Source organism: Limulus polyphemus, unplaced genomic scaffold (assembly GCF_000517525.1).
Source record: "Limulus polyphemus unplaced genomic scaffold, Limulus_polyphemus-2.1.2 Scaffold1326, whole genome shotgun sequence".
NCBI lineage: Eukaryota > Metazoa > Arthropoda > Merostomata > Xiphosura > Limulidae > Limulus > Limulus polyphemus.
In genome coordinates, this window is record NW_013666936.1 from 101560 (window position 1) to 122010 (window position 20451).

Genomic DNA, 20451 nt, shown 5'->3' on the forward strand with positions numbered 1-20451 from the left:
CTTGTATAGTAATACCTTAACATCATGGTATTTATGTTCAAACATCATTACGGGGGCTGGAATGCTAACATCAAGGACAGTTTTACTGTTTCCCCATTAATGTGTGTATTCCAATTATTTCTTACATCTTAAATAAATTTATTTTATTTTAATTTGAGCAGCCACCTTCCCACATCTGGTTGCAAAAAACGAAAGGTGGCAAAGATGTGGGACGTTGTGGGCTACATCCCCCACATCTGCTCTTTATATTATTTATTTCATTATCTATTTTCATTATATTATTATTATTATTATTGATATGCGAAACTGAGGCTAAACTGGACAGACGGTGTACCCCAACGCAATTTGGGTCTTACTTCCGCCAGTACCTCAAAAATCAGGGCACATTGCATAGTTACCCACCTTATGGTGTGTGTCCAGGTGGTACTTGTTTGTTTTGTAGCTGCGTTGTTTCTATTTTGTTTTTGCTTTCATTTTCTATGTAATATTACAATTAATTATTTTTCGTCTAAGGTTTGGATATGCTGTGTTAAGTTCACGCTATTCTTCCTTATGATGTAACCTTTGTTTCTTTCCTTTTTTCTCTCTTTTCTAATTATATATAGATGCATATACATGAAACTAAAATTAACTTCACGACTTGTTAAAAAAATGGATTTTAGCCGCAATCAACTATTTATTCTCAGGTACGTTTATCTTCTTAAAGGAAATATTACTCCTAATCCTAACTACTCAAGGAAATGTAATTAGAATACGTGTGCAACACTAAAAACCAGGCTGAAACCTTTGAGATAAAACAACAACAACTTAAATTCAAAAATTTATGCTTGTCAGCATTAATTTCCAAACTTCATCAAAATCCAACTAAGTCTTATTTATTATTTAGAAATATTTTAATTCATTTTTACGTTTTAGTGGTTTCGGGCGCAAAAACAAATGCAGATTTATGCTCATATTTGTTATGGCCACAGAAATACTTGTTCTATGACTTTTTAAATATTTATGGATTGTCATTTAATTCTTAGGTTTATTCGCTGTTTTCCTTTATGACTTAACAGTCATTTCTGACGTTCAGTCCTCACGCACTCCTAACGTCAGTTGAGATCAGAGCAGAATGTACGCTGTCGTGGAGTGAAACAACATTTTAGAAGAAATAAAATCTCAAATTTGCTTTAACAGTTTAATAGGTGTTTGTTTAGCTACTTTTTACTTGTTTATTTTTGTTTTCCTTGTTTTTAATAAATGGTGTTTACAGAAAATGTATGTATACTCCAACTTTAAGATTCTTAGTGAACAGTTATAGTACCAAAGTAAACACCAACTGACTGGAGAAACATGCAAGTTGTTATAGTATAAAAGTAAACAGGCATGTTTCTCCAGTCAGTTGTACTATAACAACTTGCATGTTTCTCTAGTGAGTTGCTGTTTGCTTTTATACTATAACAACTTTCTAGTGAGTTGCTGTTTGCTTTTAAAAACATGCAAGTTGTTATAGTATAAAAGCAAACAGCAACTCACTAGAGAAACATGCAAGTTGTTATAGTATAAAAGCAAACAGCAACTTACTGGAGAACCAGGTAAATTTCATGTCAGTTATGTTTTTGTCAAATAATCATGGGTATTATTCAGTGGGAACAAAACAAGAACGAGTATAATGAAAATCATTTATTTCTTAAGATTTTCAATTAGAAACTGCCCATACCAAACGGTAACGTTCGTGTTTATATATCATATTATTTTTCTAAGTCGTAGTCATGATTATTTGAAGTGTACTTTATGTAGTACAGTATTTAGCTTTTCATACTAACAGAACGGTATTTGAAGGGTCTTTTATGTAATACAGTGTTTAAATCATCGTACTAACAGAATGGTATTTGAAGGGTCTTTTATGTAATACAGTGTTTAAATCATAATACTAACAGAACGGTATTTTAAGGGCACTTTATCTAATACGGTGTTTAACTATTGATACTCTGCACGGTATTTCAAGGTTACTTTATGTAATGTAGTGTTTAACTCTAATTAATAATAGAACGGCAGGATACTGTGCAGATTGAAGACTTGTCCTGGTCACTCTTGCCAGAATCCACTGTACAATCGCAACGACTGCTGTCCAGTGTGTCCAGGTAACGTTTCCTTCTAATTGTACGTTTCATAATGTGAAGTATTCGTGTAATTGCATGTCTCTGTGTATTGTGTTGAAATTCAAGACATACTTAAGCGTTTTTGGAACAACCATTCAGTAGAACTGGTTATTTACAGTAACGGAAGAAGTAAACTTTCGAAGACGTGAGTTAATTAATTATTACATGCTATAAACTTATATAAATATATTTTATAAACCCAAACGTACAACAGGTTGTCATGTGCTTTTCCAAGCGGGAAGTGAAAACTGTTTACCTGTATAGTCAGCAAGTAGTAGCATAGACAGAGTGCAAGTTTAAGAAGGTCCTCGATCATTCAGTAAATACTTACGATAACATACCAACGTAAGTTAAATGTAAAAAGTGTGATGCTTATTTGATTAGATCCAGTTGATATTGAAAACCTTAGTGATATCAAAGTCACGCGCCATCATAGTATTTATAAGTACCGTCCTTACGATGATTTTTCCTTATCCACGTTTGTGTTTCATCAACTGTCTCATTTTCTTTTGTTACATTAATTAAATAGAATGTCATTAACCTTGTAAGAACGCATGAAAGTAATCTTATTGTGACATTGTGTTGTCGTATCGATGTTGAGCATTTCGAATAGGTTTACGGGTAGGGCTTGGAAAAGTCATGGTAGTTTTAAACCTTTGAATCACCTTTTATTAAGACAAATATCCCCTTTATTCCAAATCAAGCCCTGTTTTTTTTTTGTTGTTGTTTTGTTGATGTGTAAAATGTGTATAAAAGTGTACATATTGTTTAACAAACTAGAAATAAACTTTTCTAAAACGACAATAGCAGCTTTCAGCAGAATAGGAATCAAGCGTTCTTTTCTAGATGGAATTTGTTTTTGTGATTTTTTACTGGTCGTTGTTAGATATACACGACTGTTTAATTTTCATACGATTGTTACGATTTAGATAATTTAAGTATAGCGCGAGTGTTAAATTGAGTTATTTTTTTCAAACAAATAGTTTATAGCAGGTTTGTTTACGTAGCAGTATATGAATGATATGTTGTGTAGTTCAATATTTGTGAATTGGCACTTATTGTATTATTGCGTCATGTTACAAGACACTTCTATGTTCTTCTCGTCGTTTCGATTTAGTATTATTGCATCACATTATCGTGTAGCGTATAGAACGTCCTAGGCCCCTGTCAGTTTATAAATATGCGTACAAAATGTAGTTAGAGTTAAGTAAGACAAAGATAGACAGTTAGTTAGTTAGATAAATAGATAGAGCCGGATTGTGTGTTTGTGAATTTAGCGGTAAAAAGCGTATAGTGGCGCTTTTTTGTTTTAAAGTGAAATTATCACAGATTGTATTGTAACAACAGAGTAGAGAAGAATAATTTGTCTTGTAAATTGTGTTGTAAAGTAATTGAACAAACCTGTGTGAACTTCGACGAAAAGAGATAACTATTTAAAGCTCTGGATACAACTGTGGTAATTAACTTGTAATGAAGATTTGTCTATACGTTTGACTGGTTTTAATATATTATTTTAAAACAAGTGGAAGTATTAGAAGTAACAAAAATTAGTAATATCACATTTTCAATTTTCATTTATGTATTTAATGCTTTTACTGCCAAGAGCATATAAGTCACCTTCTATTCTGGAGCACTGCCATAAGTACATATAGCCTTTATCTTAGTCTTTAAGCTCTGCTCGTTCTTTCGTTTATCTTAAAGCAAAGCCACGTTGTGCTATCTGCTGTGTCCATCGCGGAGTTGGAAAACAGTAGGTTTATCGCTGTCCTACCGGGAAACAAAGTCTTTAAGAAACCAATCCTATTCTTTACAGCAAACGTACCTGCAATAAGGTCAAATATTCTCTCCAAAACTACATTTTAATTTCATTTGCAGAAATCGTCAAAATGGATCGTTACAATGAGGGTTAAGCCGTTTTCTCAGTTCACCACAGTATCTTTTGTTAAGTGTTTTGTTAATATTTTGTTATCCAATAAACTTATACTTATATTTATTTCCATTACCTGTGTTATATGTATACGCGTGTGTGTAAGTGTAAACATTAGTAGAGTTGCTTCTTCTTGTTCTCACTTTAAAGGTTTTTCTTACTATAAAGTACTTCATTGTAAGGCAATAAAGCGTATTTCCTCGAATTATATATATATATATATACGTGTCATGTTTATTTAGTTTATTTCTTACTTTGTGATTATTTTGTGGTAATTAGTAGGACCCTTGAAAACTGTGATATCAAGTAAATGTTCTAAGAAATAGGTGTGCCATAAACATATTTATTATTTAATTAAATAGGTCATAAGTATTGCAAATCCATTTGGAAATTTCGTAAATAAATACACAAACTATTATTTTACTTAAAGGACACTTAAACAACTATATTTTATTCTGAATCAATGGGGCTAAAATGCCCCAAGACATATATATATAGTCAAAATAAAAGTTTTACATTATTATTATTATTAAAAACACAAAATATGCTAATTATTTACATTTATAATAATAAATTATGATGTTTGCCGAATTTTAATTAGCTTCTACTCAGGTGATCTGATGATGTCCAAGACGGCCTAACATTATGCATGGCATGATAAACTAACGTAGACCAGACTATCTTTCCCAATGAGACCATTTTGGAGCCCGCCCCCTCCCTCCAGTCCCTAAACGGCAAGTGTTAGTGCTTATGACGCTAAAAACCGGGTTTCGATACCAGTGATGGGCATAACGCAGATAGTTCACTACGTAGGTTTGCGCTTAACAACAAAAACAAACAAAACTGTCACGGGATAAGTTTTTTTTTAAATCTTTGATTGCAAATGGATATCAATTTCAATCCTAATAACATTCAACTATATAAGTTTGAGCTAACCAGAGGATCTAGAGAAAACAATGGCGGGCGTGCGTAGGAAGGTTACAAACATGTACAACTCTTACCAAAAATTGCTGTTAAATAGTTCTATATTTTGGATTAATAAGTATTTTAAAATTGTATTTTATCTATCATAGACAACAAGTAAAATTTCTTATCTTGGCACGGTTTCATGTTAAAAAGAAAACAATAAAAAAAAACCTCTCAAACATTTTACATTTTTTTACAGCTCTTCATTCACCCTAGGAAATATTGTTGGTATGGCATTTGATTTTATTCTAATTCTGGTACTATTGTATCTGAATATTTCATTTCTGTCAATTTTTATGAGATCACGGTTAAAACATGTTTTCTGAGAAAAAGTGCAGAGCTGGGTCGACTATGTTTTGTTATACTTGTAAAGTATGCTTTTTACATGTTATTAAACCAGGTTTTCTTGTGGCCGAAACAAAACAACAACATTTAATGGACGTGTGCTTGTTCTATTATTACAACCAAACGCTAGAAATAAAAAAAAATTCGTAATACGAAGAGACAATTTCGATAGGAAAAAAATCAGCAAACTCATTGAAAATAAAGCCTGGCATGACCAGATGGTTGGAGCGCTCGACTCAAATCTACATATCGTGAAATCGAATCCCATCGCCGAAAATGCTCGCCTGTTCAGCCTTGAGAGCGTTATAATTTTGTGGTCAATCCCACTATTCGTTGGTAAAAAGTAGCCCAAGAGTTGGCGATGGGTGCTGTTGACTATCTTGCCTTCCCTCTAGTCCAGTGTTTCCCAAACTATGTTCCGTCCGAGACTGTTAGTTCTCTGTGAGAAAATCATGATTTTAAATGTGTACGATCATAACTTATTATGAAATATTTTCCTATGTATTAGAATTAGATAATATCGATTCACATTGAAGAAGAATTATAGAAGATGCCATATCTATTCTACATAATATCTTAGTAGAGAGGTTTATACCTAAAATATATTATAAACATAAAAATGTAAAAATTCATTAATATGTACTTTGATTAAATAAACAAATGAATAATATACTAATCTAGAAAGTGCTGCGTGCGCAACATACCCTCTACACCGATATTTCAAGTGTCTAGTGTTCCGTAAGCTTTTTCTCAGCTGAAAAATGTTCCGTGGCCAAAAACATTTGGGAAACGCTGCTCTAGTCTATCGTTTCAAAATTAGAGGCAGCTAACGCAATTAGCCCTCTATTAGCTCTGCACAAAATTCATCAATCTAACAACAACAAAAAACAACAAATAGAAAATAGAAATAATCATACCACGCAGTGAACTGGTTGTACTGCTTTGAGGTGACTGACGCTTATGACGTCACGCGTTTTCAGCTTATGGAAAACGCTCGATTATTTTGTATATTTGGGATATTTGGGCATGTGAAAAGAGTGCGTCGTATATGGCTAAAAATCTTTGTAACTTAAGTTAACTACATATTTTTTCAACGATGTATTAATTAGAATGGGCATCAACACCAATTTCTGGATGTACTTTAACAAAATTTAAATTGTTGTTTAACTGTTCTTCATCACTTCTTAGAGACTGAGAACACAAACATCTGTGAAATATTTCAAGTACTGATCTTTATAAATATTCATGTTGATATGACAAATAGTAAGTAAGACGTAAGTAATTACACCATACCAACTGTGTATCTAAAATTAAACCTCGAACTGGGAGAGTTGTTAATCTATAAACGTGGCAGGGAAAAAGTAATTTTGTTAGTTTGGTTAGTCACATCGTATTAGTTATCTCTGAAGGTTAAAAAGTTTAGCATCCATTTGACTATATATTTTTTCCGTACGTGATGTTCCTTAATTTTATAACAGTGTGATCTTTCGACTATTTTAAAGTGTGTGTTCCGTAAGATTTACGAGTTTTATGTCACGTGATCGTGATAAACTATCGGAATAAAAAGCGTTGTTGAAAATAATCTTATTGGTATCCCTCCAAAATAAAGTATTGCACTTTGAAATCTATAGTCCTCCGGTGGTTTAACGGAAAATTTATAGACTTAAACATTAAAATCCAGGGTTTAATTCTCCGCCGTGAACAGTCCACAGATAATCCATTATATACATTTGCGCTAAAACGAACAAATAACCTTAAATCTGTAAATACAGTTAAAGATGCATTATTTCGCTATTGTATGTGGTTTTTAATCTGAATTACAATTATTTTTAGATAATTGTTTCAAAAATACTGCTATTCCTTCACACTGCTTTACCGTTTCAGTTCCAAAATTGAAGTAATGAACATTGTTGTTACTTTATCTTTACTGTTCCTCTTCCAAAATTGAAGTAATATACATTGTTGTTACTCTACCTTGTACACTATATTCTTATTTCTGTGTTTTTTTCAGCAAAAAATAAAAAATAACCAATTTTGATAGCATTGCTGTCGTAAAAAAATTGAAAATTTTAAACACGAAATGCATTATCATTCTTGATTGATTTAAGCAAAAAAGGTGTTATGAACTTTCGAAAAGACCCCCCCCAACTCATTTGACTGTGTGCTGTTTTTCCTATCAGATTATGTTGTCCCTATCAAACCCATGTAAATATTCCAAACCTGCCCTAGACATAGGAAGACAGTCCCAATCTACTCTCTGTGAATATATATATATATATTTATTATTAGATTTTCAGATCTACTGATGATGTCCCCTAAACGTACGTAAAATGTGTGAATTATATTTTTCTCAAGGTTTTGTAGTTATTCTGTTCTGACTTTAAATGTGCAGATGTTGCGCTTTCAAGACTGCCAGTAGTGAAAGTCTATTTTTTAAAACATTCAAATATTATTTCCAGCAAGATTGTGACATTTTCTCCATATTTATGTAAAACAAGTGAATGTTTATTTGTATCTATCTAACACTACAAGAAAAATATTCTGAGGATTGCGCAAGAATGTAAAAAGCTGCTTCTGAAATATACAAGTTACTTTCATTGGAGTTCCAATAGTTGTATACAATACTGAAGAAAATAACTGTACTCTGAAATATTGGTTGACAGAACATTTTGAGAATTCTGTTCTGAAATTTGTGAGATGCTAATCATCTTCGGAATTCTTTTTGTGCTACTGTTTTCTTTGTAACTCTCATTTAATAACTTTGTTAACATATTATGTACTTTAACAGCTGTCATTCCCAAATTTTCTTCTTAAGATTGCCCATAGGTGTTGCAGCAAAGTTAAAGAAGATATTGAATGTTTTTATTTCTCAGGAGATAACATATCTATATTTCTTCAACCAGCAAGAAATTGTTAAAATAAAAATATTGTCATTAATTATTACAGTCGTCCGCCCAGAGCAGCAAGATATATCTGAGGATAACCTTTTGGTAACTTTCCAGACTTCAGGAGGCGGGACAAGTAAGTGATTAACTACATAAAACTATAAGACCTACTAAGTTACATAGACTTCATATTTAAAAGAGAGAAAAAATCTAATTCCCTGCATTTAAGTTAAATAAGGGACAAGAACACCTCTAACAGTGAGAGTACCCAACTGATGACCCAAGGGTCATATAATTCTTTTGTAGTTTGCCTCTTACTCGTAATTAATATTATTTATTATTATTATTGTATACTTTTACATTTATGTAAATTTGGAAGATAAATCACAACTGACAATACCATGATTTGCTTTTTTTTTTACTTTACGGATTTTCCAAGTATCTTAAATATTAACTGGGAGGATACTGTGGTTGACTTGAGGTTAATACAAAATAATACCTTGGTGTGATCGTTGTCACACAACAAAAATATTGGTATACGTTTGGTTTGAATTTAATATATTGTTGTCGTAAACCCATATCAATCCGAAACAAAATATGATTAGTTAATATCGTTCTAAAATGATAGTGTCGTAAAGTGATATTAGTTTGAAATGGGTAACATGGAGAACTAATATTAGTACGAATATATAGTGTAAACTAATTATAATTTGAGAAATACTCTAATAACCTGATACTAATCTTAAAGGAAATTATGGCACTCCAATATTCAACCTGTAAAGTATAGCAAAACAAAAAATGATTGAAAATTATAATGTTTTACCAAAACGCAAAGACACTCATATAAACTGTTAAATACCCGTTCAGCTACTTTTTTATACGTAAATCAGGGATCTGATTATCTGTCTTGTGATGTCCCGTGTAAAAGAATAGTTGGTAGAGCTAGTTTTATTTCTGTATACGTAGTTTATGACGAAGTGTAGTACCAACGCACAGTAAGGCAACTTAGCATCGATTGTGCTTGCTTAGAATCAAAGTGTTGATAAAGTTCACTTGTGTGAAAGAGCTGTTTTTAAGACGTATTTGGTTACCTGGGGTCGCTTGAGGCGTTGTGACATGTCTCCCAAAAGCATTCTATCTGTAGAACTTCATGAATAAACCAAACGTAAGGTTTCATTTGTTTTGGGAGGATTAAATGAGACAAGACACGATGTCAAGTTGAAATTAAAACAAGATACTCTATTGGTGCAAAGAAAACAAAAGAATACTTGATTGGTTAATGTCATTACTTTTTATTTATGGTTTAAGACTGAAACGTAAAAATAAATGAAGAAATTAAACTTCATTTGAATGAAAAGAATAGTGATAATAAAATACAATGATATTTGATAAAAGCTAGATGACAATAATATTTATTGAAAATGAATTTCAAGTACACATGATCAGCAGACGTCAGAAGAAACGAACCAATGAAGAGAAGACTTCACTCGCGTGTATTGATTCTTTCAGGATCACGACAAATCTAAGCACTTACGGTAAAGTTGTGACGATCATGCATATCAGTCGATGCCATGATTAGTAGCCCATAAGGTCGTTATTAAAAACAAGTTAACTACAGATATTTTTCCACATTTTTCTTAATTTGTCCACCTATCTCATCTACCTGAAATGCTATTTTTACACACCTATGATTTCGAGCAGCAATATTGGTTTTATAATATTTCGCCTGTATTTTTTTTGCGTTTAAACCCTAGCCTATAAGATCGCCTTTATTAATTATCTACTAATTGTATAACTAAACACTAATTAATGTGATCGTATAAGCTACAAATCGTAACAACAGCAGAACAAATCTATCTGAAAACGCCAAAAATTGCGCTTGTTGCTGACAAGCCAGAAAACCAAATCACAAGAATCCAAAAACATCTCTGCTCCATATGACAATCATAGAGAAGTTTTCTACAAACAAAGTACAGTAAATTACAATACACTAGATAGATTATGCTACGGAACGTAAGAAATGGGCTTAATTTAATCGACCGGATTTAGGATGCTCTAAATTAAAATGTAGGACATTTTGCAGATATAAAGTATACAGGAAAATGAGATATGAGGTATTTGGATACCACACATGCAGGCTTTATGGGATTGAAGTTCGGTGGGTGCGCAGTACACTTTATTTGTTCAACCTTTATATCTTCAAGAAGTATGCCAACGAGCTTAGCACAGTGGAGGCGAGTATTATTATCTAAATGGGGTTGTATCTGGTTCCAGGTTCTTTCCAACCGAGCAATGACTGTTATCTAATTGTAAGATGGAGAGCAACTCACCTCTAAAAGAAATATTACTCTATATATGGCTGGTCTACTGAACATGTTCTAGTTGTTGGCACCGTTACAAATGAGCTGTTTTATGCTTTACCTTGAGTGTGATGTATACACACCAGTCTTGTGAAGTTTGTTTCTGCTGTCTGTATACTGACACAGTTGCGACTACAAACATCTGCTTAACGCTCGGAGCAGGTACCCTACGCTTGCGGCGTGTTTGAACTGACAGATAGCTACATTCTGTTTTTGTTTCAATTGGAGGTCTGCCTTTTCCAAGTGTTTGAGCAGGACGAGGCAAAAGTAACTATACAGTTATTCCATCTAGAACATAGTTAAATTTATTACTGTTTCTCTGAAACAAACAATAATTAAATTGGTTTAATTTTTTTCGTGATATTTTATTTATCATCAACCATAAATACCAGTTATATTAACTATACCAATCGTATAATACTAACTGTATAGTAACTTTTATTCCATCATGTTTTGGTAGTTTTAAGGAAAATAGTTCTATTTTGAAAAGCGTATATCCAGAACATATTTCTAATCGAATAACATCAAAAAATAATTTTCACAAAATTTTAAAACATCCCAAGGGTATGACCTAGTTAATTTGGTGAAGAAAATACCTTCTTTGAAACACACTAAAAATGCATATTTTAATGCAAAATTAAACATGAAATCTCTTATTGTGTTTATATTTCATAGAAAAATAGCAAGACTGAAACATAAGGATTTTAATTAAAAATATTATATCGCTTCCAAAACTTAAAAAAATGATTTTCTCTTATCCAGAATAAAAACAAACTTAAAGATGGACTAAAATAGGAAACAAGTCGTAACTATTTAAAGTAGCTCTTTTATGAGTTTCATCATCCCGGGTTTTTCTTCCTTTATGAGATGATTACTATTGGTCTGGAAATCATCGCTGCCATAATTGTCTAACTTTCATTTGTCCAATGACTTTCAACATAAGTGAAGATCCAGATTTCTACTCTAAGGGTCTAGTAATGAACAATTTGGAGCACTTTAAACTTCCATGAGTCCACTATATATCTATATATATATATATGTCATTTGTATTTCAGGTCAGATGACTAATCATCATATGATTGACCTGTATGATTATGAACTGAAGAATGTGATTAATAATGTCCTTTAACAGGGTCTTTACCTTCTCAATGCTGTAATGTTAAACACAATGATCGTATTCTTTCTTACTATTATTACAAAAATGTTCGTATTTTTTAACTATGACTTTACTCCCTTTATCTTAGCTTGTAATTCTGGTAGACTCAGTTATCCTCATGGCTCCACTTGGCATCCTGTTATTGGTCCACTAGGACAGATGGATTGTGTAATTTGCAAATGCCAGGTACGATAGCATCTATGGAAAGTAAGATATTTTGTGTACCTTTTTATTACGTATAATTAAAACAAACAATCGTTCTTTTCTGACAATTCTAATGATATTTACACGGATTTGACTACCACATAGATATTTGGGTGAAACAACAGGAGAGATTCATTGGCAAGGAATCTTAGTTTACCAATAAAATAAAAACTATGGTAATCTCAAAAAGACATAAGCAATTAAAAGTACAATTTTAAAACACCACAGCATTATCAATAAATATATTTGTCACGACGTTTGGTTTATAATTAGGTTAAGACTTACTTATTAAAGCTTGAGTAAAAAAAAACAATCATAGTTTTAAAAAATAGATAACACGTAAATAATAAATGCTGCATTTGCGAAGTGATTAGATAAGAAAAATAAATATTAGTCCATTTCTATATAATAAACGTACAATCTAAGTTTTCTCGTGGTATAAATGAGATAAATAAGTTCAGTCAGTGGCGAGACAGCTCTCAGAAGAACTAATGCGAATAAGACACAACTTGCGTAGCCTCGAATACGTACGTTTTTAGACTGGTAACACATATATATATGGCGGTCGTAACGTTGTAATGAGTTTGTGTACTAAGTGAATGTAATAAATACATTATGCTGGTGTTTTTTTTTACAAAGTTGTAAAAGTGATTTATGTTTCTGTCATTACCATAGTTCTTATTGTAATAAATAAACATCAGAATCCTTGGTATTTCTCTTGAGGACCCAGTTCTAGTACAGTTAATGTAAAATAGTAATAATATAAATAGATATAATAAATAAATGGTGTTAAAATGAAGTAAATAGTGTTGTATTATTAATTCTTACCTAAATATCAATATTTATAATATGTACAATACACTTTCTTAATATGATTTACACCCTAACAGTTGCTTAAGAAAATTAATTATATACATATTGCCTAGGCCACATTACTCTATATCTCAGCGTACCTGGTAAGCCCTGGTATTGGGCGAAAGGCCTCATCGACACTGGATATAGCAGATGTAATGTGATTAACATGTGATAACATATTCTTCTTTGCTGATAACATATTCATGGGTTCTTAGAATTAATGTGTTACAGATCTAGATAGTTTTATGACTACGTTTTATATCTGATTCATCTCGGTTTATTTGAGGCCGTATGATCATCTTTTTCTTCTTAAAACAGGTTACCTTTAACCACATGGTTATCCATTTCTTCCGAAAATATGGTTAGTTTAACCACTTGACCATCTCTTCTTCTTTTGTAAAACAGGGTTAGTTTAACCAAATAACCATCCTTTGATGAGTTATTTTAATCACCTCTTTTTTTTTCTGAAATAGGTTTGATTTATTTAATTTAACCGTATAGACACTCATTTTTTTTTGTGAAATAGATTTAATGTATTCATATTTCCTTCTCTTTGTTCCCAAAAGAGGCTGAGTTTAATTACATGCCAACCCTTTGTTAACAAAATGGTAAATTCTTAAACTTGTTAAAATCTAGCCATGAGAAATAACCGAATTTTGTCAAGTGTTCAAATAAAAACCTTCTTTCTCTCATTTTAAATTTCAATAATTACCATTATTGATAATGTTGGTATTATTTTAAAGTGACTGTTTATGTACTTCATGCCATTGGAAAACTGTGGTGATGAGTTATATATATTATAGAAGCGGTTTCGTATGTAGTTCTTATCTATTTTTTTTATAAATGCAGCATTAATTCCGAGCATATTGTGTAATTTGTTTTCGCTGTTGATTATTGTACATACAATAGTTTATTTTAATCTTTAAATGAGACCAGGTGGGGTCACAGATCTCAAAACGGAATTTTCTTCATAATATAATTTGTCTTAAAACGTATATCATTGTACATAAAAACTTTCAGTAACTTATAAGAATGCATAGAAACCTCAATATTACTAGAAACTACGAAATTTGGTTATGAACGAAATAAATCTCTGGGGGTCATGTAGATCTCATCCTAGTAACTTAGTGTTAAAAAGCCTTCACCGAAACGTCGACCCATAAATGAAATATTTCCCTTATCAATGACCCTTTATTTGATGAAAGAATAAATATGCGGCATAAACTGTCTATTTGTGAAATTCTTTGAGGAAACGTATTTTAACTTTAAATATTACAGGACTAAATTATGTGTTATTTGTTTGTAGTTCGTATCGAGGAGGGGGGGGGGAAAGCACATTAATGTGAACGTACATTCGTTTTTTTTTCTTAAATCTCGTCTTCTTATAGATGGGGAAAATTGAATGTGGTCGTGTAACCTGTTCATCAGAAGCACTCACGTGTGATAAACCTCAGAAGGTCATAGGTCATTGCTGTCCGTTATGTGTAAACAAAGGTCAGTATTACTAGCAAAAAATGTATACATTCTAACAAAAATACGTGGAAGCTTTAATTAAAAATAGGTATTCGAAAATTGTGGATAACGGAAAAAATGTATCATTGAAACAATTTAATACACAATGTTATTAAACAAGAAATGCTATTATTTCAAGTTTTAAATATATTGCAGAACGAAGCCTTTTGTACTAACGACATAATCAGAAATATCGCGTTGCCAATTAGGCGTAAATGCAAAACGTATGCTTTTAGACTGTTTAAGGAACCATTTCTGCTAATCAAGTCTCGTATAAAAAAGTATCGAAGCAGTTGTTTGAAAATAATCTCAATAGAGCTAAGGTGAGCACCCTTTCTGCACCCTCAAACCTGATTCTATCAAACTTCTGCTTTTGTTTATTTGAAGTTAAACACAAAGCTACACAATGTACTCTGTCCACCACGAACCCGGTTTCTGGCAGTGAAAGTCCTCAGATATTCCGCTGTGCCATTAGAGAGTCAAAGTTCTGCAGTCAATACAGTAATAGAGATGGCACTCTGCATCAAAACTAAACCTTCCTCACTCTTCTCTCTCGGTTTCGAGTCAGAAAAGATGGTTATGTTAGTCCAAAATAAACAAAATTCAAAAGTGGAGGTGAACATTATTATTGTTCCTATAAAACATTGATAAGCGATGAGTAATATTTTTACCCGTCCAAGTCATGATATCACTTAAGGCAAAAATTAGTATCAAATGAATTGTAGTTAACACACTACAAACTAAACAGAACTAATTGGTATGGAAACCAGTTATTAAACTTGGTTTGGCCTGTATCCGTTGTCCATATAAAGACTAAAACGAGCAATTATCGCTTGTTTCAACTTTTTGTAAAAAGCACTTTCCAACTGCGACTAATTAAAATATTTACAGGAAATCAAATATTACCATAAAGTAATCTCGTTTTTAATTCTAGGTTAAGCTTAAGTCTGAAATATAAATTATGTTTAATTAAACTAATTTATTGCTCATTTATATAGCTTTATTTATTTACTGTAGATCTAGATAATAATTCTTAAATGAGACAAACTGGTTTAAAAGAGAAGTCTTCCTTTAGTTGGAAGACAGAAAATAATTGGTATTTACGTATATAAATATTGAAACAGTTTCAGTGTGAATATAAAATTAATTTATTTTACTAACAAAGTGCCTGATAAGTTTCCAATTTTTACAGACGACCAAGTTCCCCCAGTGGTCGGTTCTGTTCAGTCCGGTTTTTCTGTAGGAGAAATGCCACAGAACAAAAAACTGTGCGTATCTAAACGACGAAACTACATAGTCTTCAAAAACCGTGCTTTCATTGTTAAAAGTGGTTATTATCAGTTCGCTTTTCTGAAGTTAAAAGACAGAGGAAACATTAGACTTTTGTCTTGGGCAACAAAGGAAGGTAAGACGAAGACTTGATGATAATTTCTAAACACTCAAAGCAATCCTGAAATGGGCCATTAGTTAACACTTAAATACTTACACAAATATGTGTTCTGTGTTTGATAACAATCTTAATAAATTGATTGGACAAGAGACCCTTGAAATGGAGCCGTTGAGGATCCGAGACCTTTTGTCGGTAGATCCTTTCCCCTTTTATTTTCAGGAACATTTATGTTTAGGTTAATCTGACGTAAATGTACGTTAATATATGATCTTTTAATTAATTATTGGTTATCTTGTTTGGCAACTAAGCAGGGGAATTATTTTATCTGCTTATATCTGTCAGCACTAATTTAGAATATAAAAAGGATTCACATTTGCATGCTGGTAGACCATGTTAACCTGTCGGTTTTACTTGTAATTAGGAACAATAAATAAGAGCCGAAGACGCACTGAAAGAAAATTTTAAACGTAGCCGACAGTTAAAGAATCTAATTCATGCGATACAGAAATAAGTAATATGAATACGCTGTTGTACATTGTTTAACGATAAAGTACGCAATACATTAGATTCAATCTACACCAATTCATATAAAATAACATGTTTGGAAATTATAGATTAATAAACATAAAAATTACACAAAGAATTCCTAAAATTACGTACATTTATTCTGTTTCTAACAAATCTTTCTTTTCAAGGTGAATGTCTGTTCTACCAGTTCTATTCATACCTTTTAATGGCTCGCTTTAATCTTTCTTATCGTTATGGCTTCCTTAAGTCGTCTCTTGGAATGATTGATTACAACATGTGAGTCTTGAGTTTTATTTTGTAGCACGTTCTCACTGTACTGTCAGGTATGGTTGGCGACTGCTGTTTTTCAAAATTCGCGGATCTTACATCATAACGATGTTTTTATTTCCCTTGTTTGTCCTATTTCACCAACGTAGTCTTTACAGAAGCTACAAATTAAACACCATGCTAGTTTCTCCCCATTTTCGTATTTTATACGAGTTTTCACTCTTCATACTAAGTTGAGTAGCTTTAGTTTAAACCTGAAACTTACATTCACTCTGAATCCTTTTCAACTTTTTACTATTCCAAGAACGTACAGCAGTGAGAAGTAAAACTGGTCGTCTTGTTTATTTGTGGCAACTTTTTGCTGACACTTGCTGGGTTAAATAGCTTGTTTAATGCAGACTTTAAGACAACAATTGACTTCAAAAATCGCCCTGATGTTATATAAAAATTGTTCATGTAGATATTGTGATATTAATCTCAGTATTACGTTCGTTAGTATTCCAGTTTTTGTGGTACTTGAGTGATAGTACACTTGATTTTAAAGATCTGTCTTATATTATTCTCACTTGAAATTGGTAAACTGGTGATGACTAATGATGGTTGTGAAACTCTTTTAGTTTGTTGAATTTGGCCACTCTAGAAATTTCATCCACAAAACGAAACATAATTTCAGGTTTTGAAGTTGCTCACTCTCAAGCATTTTTTTACACAACTCACTGAAGATCCATCGAAGTGGTAACTCTATTGGTGTTCTATCGATCATTCTGAAGTACTTTATATCCACGAGAAGTAGTTTCAGCTCAAACATAGTATGAGTAATTACCTAGTTAATCCTAGGTACAGATATGTGTGTGTGTGTGTGCTGATTGAGGGTTTCATCATTCTTCACTTTCCTCATGACAACATTAAGTGCATGTGAATTCGGAGTTCTGATAAAAAAAATAAAGCGATGCCATATATAAATTTTCTAATAAACCTGTCTTACCTATTTGGATCCTATCTAGCGTCTGTTCGAAGCAGAAAAGACCTGGGTGAAGGATGATGGTTGCCATGACGATGGTGTTAAATTTATGTTGATATGTCGGTGAGTCAATGCACACTCAGTTGGACAGAGGTACTCCTTTGTGAATTTTTGAGATACCAAAAATTTCTGGAGCTCTGATATGACATGGCTTTCAGATGCCTGAAATTTCCCTCACTCAGCAATCTACTTTCGTGTGTTTAAGTATTTGTTCAACTTGATTTTCTGTCTTGTTTGTTGGATCTGATTTTAGTCGCTCAAAATTGTTAATAACCTGAATAATATAGTTTAATGTTCATTTCACAGTCTGTCATGTTCACAACAGTACAATTGCCTTTGTCAATCTAGAGACTAACACACAAAAACTATTACTTGCACGTTTTTCCCCAAACTGCTTACCCACCGTATAAGCCAGAAAAAAATCTTTAATTTTCTTGTTTGTTTGGTTTTTACTTGAACATATTTTAAGACTTGAGAACACGTTAGAGTAAATGGAGAATTTTTCGAAGTGAATAATGTAATGCGTGAAACAGTCATTTAGTGATTTACGATCACATTGTTTTCATTTTCTTGTTTGTTAACTTCTTTTGATATGACTGATAATTAGCACCAGCATATTTTAAGTTTTGATAGTTTAACTAAACAAATTTTTTGTTGTACTAGTTTTCCTTTCAAAAGCGTAAAAGTGTATATGTTAAGCGCTGTGTACGAAGCATTAAATATTGCAAAGTATTCAAATGATTGTAATTTCATTTCATAACACTTCTCGTATGATTTACAAACCTTTTGATTGCAAATATGTATGTATGTATGTATTTATGTATATATCAAAACTACCATGATCCTCAGTAATATCCAGTTTGATCCAGAAAAATGAGATATTCTATCAAAAACTAGCTGCACAATATTTATTAGCCACTTTACATTGATTAGAGGGCGGTAAAATAAACAATATTCTTAAACAATTTATTTGGAATCCATAACATCCTATTTAGAAAGTAGTTCCTTAAAATGCCAGGTGAATTACAATTTTGAGTAAAGTGTTCAACATATTTACTAATGTATTTTGTAATAACGAATATTTTGATATAATTATGTTATCATATCTTACCTAGATGAAATGGGAGACTTTTCAGAACAACACTTGACACAATCTGAATTTTCCGAAGTACAGAAAACATTCAAGTTCAAACTACTGGGATCTACTAAGTCAAGTATGTATATGCCTATGTGATGCAGATGTAGACTATACAAAACCATCTGTTAAAACTCATTTAAACTACATGGTTTCTAAACACATCTAGATCATTTGATGACTTTGAAGTTAGCCTGTTTAACGTTTTCGTATACCAAGCTTTAGGGAAAAACTTTAATTTGGATAAATTACATTAGAGTACTTATATAATTAAAACACACACTTTAAAAATGTTGTTTGTAATAATAAAATAAAAATACAACTTTCTTGAAATATGTGAATTGTATCGATGTATTTTATATTGATTACGAACTTTCAATTATCGATCAATTATATGTTTAATCCTTGATTAATGAACATCGATTATGCGAGAATTTGTGAATTTAAAGAAGAGGTATCAATACAGTTAAGAGAAATGAGTTTGAATGCTATAATTTTTTATGTGAAAGAATAAGATATTATTCTACTTTTTTTCGCGTGACGGCTTAAATTAGAAGTTCAATCCTTGCTGTGCGTGCAATACATATAGTTAATTGCGCACTTTGCGATTAACAACAAAACAAACAATCTTATATTGCTTTAAGTATTTAGTAATTAGTATATCTCTGGAATCAGCATTGTCAAATATCGAAAATGTGCGTAATGGGTGTGTACGTTGATGTGTTATTGTTTGTGATTTTGCTGTGCTCTAAATGGCAGGTCTGTTACATATTTTTGAAACATCTTCAAGATATATATTTTCATACTCATTATTACACTCTGTTGAAAGGGAACCGAAAGTTAAAGTGACCAAAAATGAATTCCAAAAACTTTTGAATTAACTATATGCGTGACTTTCTTGTATTTGTACGATGTATCATTTTGTATCCGATAGCTGTGATGGTTTTTTTACTCTATGTTTTTATGGCCGGAGTGAAAATGATATTTTGAATATTCTAATCGAGAGTTATAAAAGTTCCATTGAAGATCTGTTTTCTTTTGCATTTTACTGAAATAAATTTCATTTAATAAGATCGATGCTTTAGATTCCGTGTTTCTCTTGGAACTATTTCATTCATCGTCAGCCATGTTTAGTCTGATGGCCATGATTAGGCACTATTCTCCGAAAACCGCAGTTTCTGCAGAAGACCGCGGTGTCAATATAAGACGTAAATATCAGCTTCTAAGTTCGACGTTTAAGCTGCAACTATATCGGTGTACTTGACGGGTATGTGGTCGGATGGGATTACTTGAGTTTAGTCTATTTGGCGATTGTTGGTATGTGGTCAGATGGGATAACTTGATTTTAGTCTATTTGGCGACTGTTGGTATGTGGTCAGATGGGATAACTTGATTTTAGTCTATTTGGCGATTGTTGTTATGTGGTCAGATGGGATAACTTGATTTTAATCTATTTGGCGATTGTTGGTATGTGGTCGGATGGGATTACTTGATTTAGTCTATTTGGCGATTGTTGGTATGTGGTCAGATGGGATAACTTGAGTTTAGTCTATTTGGCGATTGTTGGTATGTGGTCGGATGGGGTTACTTGAGTTTAGTCTATTTGGCGATTTTTGGTATGTGGTCAGATGAGATTACTTGATTTTAGTCTATTTCGCGATTTTTGGTATGTGGTCAGATAGGATTACTTGATTTTAGTCTATTTAGCGATTTTTGGTATGTGGTCAGATGAGATTACTTGATTTTAGTTTATTTT

At 32.1% G+C, this 20451-nt stretch overlaps 1 protein-coding gene across 5 annotated transcripts in view; it reads left to right on the plus strand.

The window, feature by feature from the left end:
• The window catches only part of LOC106463110 (chordin-like protein 1), a 61850-nt gene that overhangs the window by 39294 nt on the left and 2105 nt on the right, over positions 1-20451 (plus strand). For 4 of the 5 annotated variants that reach the window (XM_022390527.1, XM_022390526.1, XM_013923080.2 and 1 more), the window contains 6 exons: positions 2033-2126; positions 8329-8403; positions 11872-11969; positions 14231-14336; positions 15547-15759; positions 18676-18774. In XM_022390527.1, the coding sequence (XP_022246235.1) occupies positions 2033-2126; positions 8329-8403; positions 11872-11969; positions 14231-14336; positions 15547-15759; positions 18676-18774 (685 nt within the window). The remainder of the gene's footprint in view (positions 1-2032; positions 2127-8328; positions 8404-11871; positions 11970-14230; positions 14337-15546; positions 15760-18675; positions 18775-20451) is intronic. The other variant, XM_013923081.2, reaches the window with a different exon arrangement.